Source organism: Schistosoma mansoni, chromosome 3, assembly GCF_000237925.1.
Source record: "Schistosoma mansoni strain Puerto Rico chromosome 3, complete genome".
Taxonomy (NCBI): domain Eukaryota; kingdom Metazoa; phylum Platyhelminthes; class Trematoda; order Strigeidida; family Schistosomatidae; genus Schistosoma; species Schistosoma mansoni.
The window spans coordinates 3,088,919-3,099,308 of record NC_031497.1 but is presented as its reverse complement, the minus strand read 5'-3'; the positions used below and the strand labels follow the sequence as shown (position 1 = coordinate 3,099,308).

At 32.1% G+C, this 10,390-nt stretch overlaps 1 protein-coding gene across 1 annotated transcript; it reads right to left on the bottom strand.

Annotated features, from left to right (window-relative positions):
• Positions 1 to 9,709: 9,709 nt before the first annotated feature.
• On the bottom strand, positions 9,710 to 9,877 carry Smp_201980 (uncharacterized protein; the record flags this gene model as incomplete). Its single annotated transcript, XM_018798904.1, has 1 exon — positions 9,710 to 9,877. The coding sequence occupies one exon, from the start codon at positions 9,875 to 9,877 to the stop codon at positions 9,710 to 9,712; it is 168 nt and encodes a 55-aa protein (XP_018650747.1).
• Positions 9,878 to 10,390: the final 513 nt, after the last annotated feature.

The following is a 10,390-nucleotide window of genomic DNA, read 5'->3' as shown; positions in this document are numbered from 1 at the left end:
CTAAATAAATGTATATAATTATTTCGTAGTAACCATACAAATGATATTCAAAGTTTCTCATTTGGTTTCATTTATAACTAGGATGTAACTGAAATAAATTTCAACAAGCTGGTGTTTCTATTGGTTACAGGGTATCCGATTGTTCTGTTTAGTAAAACACTTCAATAATATAAAAATTAACTTGTATGCTATATAGTTTCTATGCAGTAACATTTTGAACTCTCCTAGTTTTGTATGTGTATATCAATTTTTAATACTGCTATATAAGTAGGAAGTAAATGAATAAATTTATCGTCTACGAACCACATTTTTCCATCTACTGAAATCTCATTTTCTTTTCCTTATAAAGTATTATAATCATTGGAAACAATATTTTGAAATGAAATCTAGGTTACGCTATGATAACGAAGTAGAATGATAATTTTTACTGACAGACAAGATTATTGACGTTTAATATTCTGTCAAATTATAGTTTCATTGAAGGGATACACAGAGAATTAAAATATTTCAACATTGACAGAGTATTTAAGTGTCAACAATAAATGCTGATTAGTTACACTAATCAAACAATGATTGCCTTAATCACTCCCTCTAATTCCGACCATGCAATAAAAGACAAAGCTTATTAGCATTTTGACATATTAGATCAATAGATTTTGAATAATCTGACTGCTTTTTTACTTATTAAGACTTGTTAAGAGTATCGATCAAGGTTGAAGAAAACATACTCCATGTGTAAAAAATGTGACTATCTACCCGTAAAATTTCAATGAATGTTAACTGAATTTACAACGTTTCGCGACTCTGTCTAGATCACTTCTTCAGAGAGTAAAAAAAGCATAATTTTTCATTTGAAATGCATATGTAGGATGAATGGATATTCATGGATGGATGCTTATTCGATCAGTATTGTGAGCTTCCAGAATTAAGTTTTGCTATTTTATAGGAAATGTTATTGTGTAACGTATGAGTTTATGAAATATTCAGGTAAATAAATAATCAGTGAATCCACAGAAAAGAACTATCAGAAGTCGTACTGGAAGGCATTTCATAGTAACAGAGTTCAACCAAATCAAAGTACGTTAAAAATAATGTGCTTCAAAATAGACGAACTCAATAAAATCGTCTATTACGAAACTGACAAAAAATGTTGACGAGATATTTCATTCACTTGAGAAAGTTCCTAACGAACTTGAGTAACAGTCTTTAGATTACGTGACTCAAGTCATGAAATTAAGAAAAGAAAGGTTCAATTGATCCAAAGTTTAAAAAAACCAGAGAATATAAACAGAATTTTCGTCTAACTGAAGTCCATATATTTCTTGAAGTCTTCATTTTGACGTGATTGACTTCAAAGTATTATCTCTTGGCCTCAAATTTTGTGACATTCATAATTTTGTTAATAAAGTAAATACACAAGTTTGCTTTGTAAACTCCTGTTTTTACAAATAAGGAGTTCCATAAATTCGGGTAACGGGATTGTAAAAAAATTCGACCAACTTTGATATATTGTTATTTTAAGTACATAATATTCAGATACAACACAGACAATATTCTGAATGATAGACACATAGTTTCTTCGAACAAACAAAAGGTAAATGCTATTTCGCGAATTATCTTATAAAGTTTTCTGGTATAGGTTTGTGGAGCTCGTTGAGTTTTAGTTGAGATCATGAACCAATCAATATGAGACCACCATTGAAAACCTGAAAACACCGTTTTGTGCTAGTATGGGGCCCTTGAGCGGTGCGCATTCACAATCCCGCACGTGGAACTTCAGCTCGGTGGTCTAGAGGTTAAGCGTTTGCGCTAGACTGAAGGTCCTAGGTTCGGGTCCCGCGTACGGGATCATGGATACAAACTGCTGAGGAGTCTCATACTGGGGCGAAAAGGCCGTTTAGTGCTTCAAGACTTTTAATTTTTGTCTAACATTGATCGGTTCATGATCTCAATTATAGAAACTACTCCACATAAAAGACTGATCGATGATTGACAATGAATAAATAGTTTGAAACAAATAGGCTTGATTTTTTTAGGACTTATATTCAACACTGAAACCTAATGGCACTGTAGCTCTATGAGTTAAAGAAATTCCATAAAACTAGTTCACCACTGTTACTGGTCCTAGATATACTTAATGCAAATTACCAAGCAACTGTAAAATGGTTATTAAAACTTCTAAAGCCACTACACAAAGAAATTTTAAATTATACTGTAAAGGATGGTTTTGAATATATCTGTAGCATTAAAACTTTGAAGTTAAGGAAGAAACTCGCGATATCATTTGATGCACCATCGTCATTCACGAAAGTACTTCATATGGTAAGAGTTGATTTCATACGCGGTAACTTACGAGATCAATGAATGAAAATTAGTACTCAAATTTAGCTCTTAAAATAACTGATTGTCAGGTTTTCGATCAAGTTACATTTTTCTGTTTAATAAGGAGCTCTATAGACAATGTGGTGGTATCACTCTAGGATCATCATTAGATCCAATCCTAGCGGATCTCTTTTTGATGAAATTAAGCAAACCAGAATTCTAATCCATTTCGTTATGTTTGTTTAAATCTTGTTATTGATGTTTAGTACTGCAATTGATCAGTCTCTAATTGGCATACGTACATCCTGTGCGGATTGCCTCGATATTGCCTAAAGTCACAAGCGTTATAAGAAAAGATGGGTAGTAGATAGCAGTGGAATCCATGACGCACTTTTCGTCTTATTCGGGACTCGTCAGTTGAGCGTGTCTGCATCTCAGGGTTGTTGTTCATTCCGAGACTCGAACCCAATGCCGTTCGCTTCAAATGCCATCACGTTATCAATTGCAGTCCTAAACATCAATTAGTGTTTTCAGGAAAACAATACAAAATGAATAAAACGTCACTACATCGCACAAGTTAGTCGCTATCTGGAATTGGTAGCTAAGTGGGTAACGCGATTAGATTTGAAGCTAACAGTACTGGGTTTGAGTCTCGGAGTGAGCATCCACTCTAGGATGTAGGTATATCCACCTGACAAGTCCGAATTAGGACGAAACGTAAGTCTGGGATTCCACTGCTAGTCACCATTCATCTTTGCTTGTGAACCAGAATTTCGTTGTTGTTATATGGACGACGCTTTTATAGTTCTGGAAAAAGGAGCAAAGCTTAAAACCTATCAAAAACATTTAACCAAGATCACCAAGAAATAACTTTCGAAGGGAAGATGAAACTGTAACATTACCTTTATTCTAGAATGCTTATAGACGAGAAGACTTGATAGACAATAAGAAGAAATACTTTCGCGTAGACCGGCTATTCTACGTCCATATTTGTGCCCCCAAATGCCCTGGTATGGCCGAGAGTGGGGAGAGTCCGCCCTCCCTCTAAGAATGCTCTCACATGGCCACGCGTATACAGCCTCTACCAAAGAAGTCCTACTCACTGCCTCCTCGCAACATTACTGTTGTTTACGAAATTGAGAGGACGAAAAGCGAATGTCCGGAGCTTTAACCGGGTTGGTGGACACGGAGGGTCCACCTAGGGGAGTTGGAAAACCCTGATTCCAAACCAATGGTGCACATGGGTTCCAGGATCCTGAAGGAAAAAATGGCGTATGAACCAATTGTTGGTCACCGGCTACCATGGGACTGCATCTCCTCACGATGCTCCACTGCCTTGTGGATCAGACCTTTTGGTCAAAGGCTCGGGGTGTGGCCCCCTAAGAAAACCACCTGCTTCGGTTTGGTCACCTGGGCAGTATCACAGTCCACACACGAATGAAATGAAATGACGCACTTCACTAACTACACTGCTCTCCTTCCTAATAGAAGAAAGACAATCTACATTATCATTATTATTATTGTGTGGTGCATATGTATCTGGTGCCCTTTTGTACCAATATGTATGTTTTTAAATAAAATAAATATTTGTACTTTATGAGCCTTGTTTTATGACGGGAAGCAAAATTTTGTTAACTATCTAGTCTACGAAGCTAGGAGTACCAGTTCTTATGACACTTTTGAAGAGGAACTTAAATTTATCCATGATTTATCAAGTAAAATACCCATCAATGTTCCTTACGAACAATGTCTGAAACTAAGTCTAAAGTAAAAATCATCAACAGTACTTAAAAAGCCTTTACTCTTAAAGTTACAATTTATAGGTAGTATACCTGGGAACAGTGATTCAAATTATAATTGCAGTCCTAGGATGTTCATTTCATGCAGCAGGTTTATGCTGCTTATCCTTCCGTCATTCTGTGTTGTGTTCACGAAATAAAAATAAACTTCTTAGTTCTACTGCCTTCAAATGTGCTTACCATCACAACTCCTGTTGTACTGACAATCATATAGGGTATATAAATAGGTAAATATTTCGTCATATTTCTAAACATTGTCCTTCATAGTTGTTCTAAGGACTAAAAGAACAATAAGAGATTTCTTTCTCGTTTAATTAGTTGATACTGATCACAGCGTTGATATACGTTCAGCTCTTAACGTTATTCATGGAATCCCATGGAGCTTACACTTTACTACCAGAATCAGTTTCCTACATAAAGCAGATGTCGTAAGAATACACATTAATAAACCTAATCTTTTGGGTAGAAAAGTTTGTACTACTTCACTTAAAACAGTCCTTCTGCTTAATCACTTCTACATTTCACCAACTATCTTTCTATCTTCCGAATATGACAACATATATTGTTATAATCTGATTGTATAATTTTCTTTACAGCTGCCTCATTAATTTACTTATAATTGATTTTACATGTAACACCAAACATTTGAAACCTTATTTCTATTCTTAAACTTACGTAACTGATTGTAATAATTAATCGATTATGCATTTTAGTTTTGTATCTCTTTTTTCATCAGCTGATTTCTAATGATATACATGTTATATTACCTAACACTATTTATTTAGTATGGATTTTATATTTAATTGTTAAATTTATATATTAGTGTAAAGCCATCAATGTAAGGCTAACTGTGAAAAAAACAGTTTGTCACTATTCATTGGTATCAGATGACAACAATTATTTATCATCAAAAGGAGTTCAGAGATGTATTTGTTTTTTTTTAAAAATCATTGTATATAATCATCTGATATACAATATAATTTCGATATTGCAATGAGAAGAAAAGGGTTATTGGAATTATGTGATATATTTGAGCAATACATTTTGAACAATCTCATCTCGCATATATACGTGTGAAGATATTTTTATATGGAAACTAAAAGGTTAACTAGACAGGTTAAAGGTAAGCCATAACAAAGAAAAATATAATCTAATTTAATTCATTTTAAGTTTCATATGTGACACAGTAATGCTAAATTAAAGACTTATCAATATATATATAACTGAAAATCTTGAAAAAGTAACCGAGGTTCTTATAATGATCCACAATCTCATTGTTAGTCAAGAAGCAACAGTCGTTTATATACAATATTTGTTCATATGTATTCTAGAGTATGGATTGTACTGGGTCTATATATTTTAGAGTGATCTTTTAGGATGTAATTCATTATATATATCTTATTACCAAATGATAATAACCAAAATCACCTACATTGTACAGTTGATGAAGATCAAATAATTAATGCAAAATGACTTTTATGAAAGGAAAGGTATCCGTCAAAAAATTATGTAAAGTTTACCTATTACGTAGTATTACTTGTTTGAATCTTCCTATTGATGTTTAGGACTGCAACTGATCAGTCTCTAATTGGCATATGTACATACTGTGCGTATCGCCTCGAAATAGCCTTATTTCTCAAGCATTGTAAGCAAAGATGGATAGTGGCTAGCAGTGTAATCCAGGACGTGCGTTTCGTCCTATTTGGGACTCGTCAGTTGGATGTGCCTGCATCTCAGAGTTGATGTTTACCTATTACAGTTTTATTAATTATTAGATTAGAAACGGATATATATATATATATATATATATATATATAATTGCGTCCTTAGTTGACCTGTTTTACTAAAGAATGATGGATCATAAATCACTACCATGTTACCTTTTTTGATTGTTGAAAAAATAAATTTTTTTTAAAAATTGAAACAAAACATTTTGAAAATTATGCTTTTTTAACAGATAATGATGATATTGTATCAGTAAAATTCTGAAGTAAAAATCAATATATTTGATGAATATACTTCAGATACCATGGAACTAATTAACTGGTCGATGATCAAGTTATTGATTTTATGAGTTTATATATTTAATGTGATTGATTTACGTTTTTCTTTTGAATGTTTTTCAAGAAACAAAAGTCGATTTAAATGGTATCCAGAAAAGCAAGAACAATAAATACACATTATGAACTAAATTCACTTTACTTTTATACTCTAAATTAATGATTTTTATAAATCAATGATTTATGTTGTAGACCATCAATGTTGATGATCTATATCGAATGATTGGAGGCCTACTCGAGTTAGACGGGAACGGTGTAACGAACAAGCCAACTTCGAAGTCACACCTCACGGTCAGCATTTAACGTGGATTACCCTATTCGATATATTAAAGTACTATGTCTGCTTTGAAGACTGTATAACTTAAAGAGCATGATTACGTAAATATATTAGTAAAAATGACTACAGAGATTTTAATGAGACTACTACCGCATTAGCCAGTCCATAGAGTATGATTAACTGATGCTCGTTTTGTTTTCCTTGACTTTAACAGGGATCGATGATGTGTTCGATATTCAGTGACCCGACTCCCGGATGATTTGGCTAGGGCTTAGTGACATTTCACTGCTGCTACAAATGTATTCAAAAACTAATTTATTTGATTTCTTAAAGCTTGTTGTTCTTACTTGACAAATTACAAAAATATATTGGTGAAATCATATACTTCAATTGAATATTCTTGACAGTTTACATGTTTATCGAATGGAAGTAACTTGAAAAAGAGAAAACTATCTCAATTTTATTGAGATAATGATATGATGAGTTATAAATGTAAAATCAAATTATGACTCATTATGGTTTTTTGGTCGACATAACTACCGTTTTTTTAAATTCAGTATAATGATTATTCAGTGTAGTATTTGTTTTGTATTCCAGTGGGATATTTTATTCGTTATAACATTAATTTATTTGAGTGTGATATGTTTGTTCAAGATACGATATTCTTCTGTTAAATTAACATTAACTAGCCTCATCATAACATGCAGCATATGATTTAGTTGTAACTCTGGGTATTTTTCATATATTTGATTCAATCCTAACTATTAATCGAGATGAGTGTACAAATTAATATATAAATGAGTGTGAGATGGTGGAGAAGATTTGTAGCTCAGGTGGATGATTTTGATGGCGTTTTGTTCTCTGAGCTGGATGGTTTGGTCGTGGAGTATTCATCATCCTTCTGAAAGACATCATCAGCAAAAACTTTGGTAGAAGTGAAGTTTATGCTGATGATGTCGTTCAGAAGGACGACGAAAGCTCCACGACCAAACCATCCAGTTCAGAGAACAAAACTCCATCAAAATAAATGAGTGTATTTTCGACTAAGGTTGTCTTCATGTTTTGCGGTTAATAGATCTTCACATGTATCAGTCTTGGTGTTCTTACTATTCGTCGTGGAAATTGCAGTGGTTCATCATTTTTGTTCAAATATAAGCAATAAGCGACACTAGTATAACGGAAATGTATATATCACTTTATAAAGCCGGGTATAGTTTTGTTGAGTAATACTACCGAACTTAGCTTTATGATTACGAGTGAAAACAAAAATTGGTCAGTGAACGTTAACAAAACTCAATATTCAACGATACACTAAAAATACAATAATAGGGGTTAGCAGATATGAAGTGTATGCTGGGTGCCTCTTCCTATTTGGTACTACTTTGAATTCATACAAGTAAAAGATTATATCCATCAAGTTTTTGGGATTTCATCTGATTATTTTTCAAAACTTTGTTGTTATTAGTTATAAACAGATATTTCATTGTATTTTTACAGTAAATCGGTCAGGTTGCTGTAAATGTTTTAAATTCAGTCAGAATATTAGTCAACCGTTTGTAAATATCTATGAACTAAAGCTATTCTATTTATTTGGGGAGTAGAAAAGTTTATTCGTTTACATCACCTAACTTTAAAACCTCCTGAGTCTTCAACCAGAATATGAGTACTATATGAAGTTCAACAGTAATGTTCATTAAGATTTGTAAAGTAAGACTTATAGAAATCCACATGTGTTCGCCTTTAACATAAATTTGATTCTTTTTCTGATATTAGATAAATAGTTGAGATATAGTTTATGGTAAAAAACAAATCCATAGAGAGTTTAAGAAAGGGGATATTTCATAACAGTTTAATGGTCTGCATTTTGTTTTAATTCTGTTCCATACTTTAAAATTCAAACTGAACAAACTGAAAGAACTGGATATTTTTATTCTGCAAATCAGTGTAACATGCATACAGTTCTAGTTGGTCTATTAAAGTATTTATCCTAAAAATAGCAGTGGAGATTTCAATAATTGAATAGGATAACTATTGTTATAAATTTCAAATACACATTTGCATTTTACAATAACGTGCTTACTTAACATAAAACGGAAGGAATATGGCTAACAATGGAATTCCGCACATGGATTTTGTCCTGTTTGAGATTCTTCAGATGATTGTAGCTGGATCCAAAAGGCGATGTTCACTGTGGGACTCGAACCCATTATCGTTTGATTAAAACATCGCATCATCCATTTAGCTACTGAATGTAGATAGCCGCTCACTTGTTAAATGAGTACAGGCTTCAATCCAGTTTGTACTAGTTTGGATCATTACATTGTCCCGGATCGGACATCATTTCTGTGATGAAAGTACATGAATTTGACGAGTCTCAGATAGGACGTATCGTGCTTCCTATATTACATTGGTATCCACCATACAGTTTCGCTTATAGTACTTGTGACTTATTGGCAAGATCAAGGTATTTAGCACAGGAAGCACATATGTCAACTAGGACTGGTAATATTTCAGTCAAAGCATCAACAACGGGATAATCAAAACCACTTCAAATTGAATTATAGGTATCTTCTTGTTCAAATAAAAGAAACTTCTAGTGATTTAACATAATCTAAAATTTTCCAAATCTCTCATTTTAGTTGCATTCTTATCAAATGACTTAATCTAAACCAATTCATGATAAATCGACGAAATTCGAAAGTTTGTCCAATAATAAGTTTGTATTAATTAGATTCTGTCAGTTAAAACAATTTCTTGTGAATATAAATTTCCTTTAAAAATTGGTTTGCAATGTCAAAATATTATGATATTATCAACAAAAAAGACATGCACACATACACACACACAATAACCAATAAAGAATTAATATATATTAAACAATTTATGTTAACGTACGTAAATTCCAGTCAAACACCCAAATGGAATTGATACTGAACATTTGTCAGTTTCTTACATTCGAAAACGGATTAAACTAGATTTATAATAACGAATAAACATAGTTGTAGTCTGTTTTTTTTTATTTTAATGCTACCACTTAGGTTTATTTCAATGATACTTGCTTTTCAAATCACTGGTTCTCGATTTCATAAATAAATCTCTTGTTTGATGGTTTATTTGCTGGATATTTAACAGTGTCCATTAGTTATTAAGATGTGAATATAATTCAATATAACGCTGAACAGTTATTATATTACTTCTTTACTCTTTAATCAAATTAGATGTTATTATTAAGTCAGCTTAATATGACTAAGTCATTCTGTTTGCTTCTGAAATTCTTTGACATTTAAAATCAAGACAGATAACTCCGTAACCACAATGAAGTAACAATAGATAGGGTTTTGAGTAAAAAGGAAATTAGAGTATGATTGCTTTGAATTATTGATTACGTTAAAGAAACCACCACTCTCGCAAAACTTCATATTGAAACTTTTGTTTACACTTAAAATATGACCTTTATTATTGTGATTTCTTTTTGAATTAGAAAATATTTTTCGCATTGGTTATAGGGGGTTAATAGAAGTTAGTGTATATTCTTAATGATAATAATTTCGGTCTATAGGAAAAGATATGTTTAAGCTGATATAATTCAATGAATGATATATATATATATATGTATTAGTTAAATATGGTTCCAAAAGTTTTTACTATATATCATTCTTTTCCATGAAAATACTCAAAAGGGTCAATTATTTCATTGGAAAAACATTTTCTGTTAGCCATAAAAAAACCCATTTTTTTAAGTATAAAAAAAATGAATCATATTTCCGCCCTTCAAATGTTTATATGCATAATAAGATTTTGTATATAAATGCCCTAGTATTAATATTTTTACTACTTATGTTTTTTTTGTCTTTTTTAAAGAAAACGTCAATTAGTTCTTCACTAGACTCTTTCATTATGAACAAATATAAACATTAACAGAAGAAAAAGAA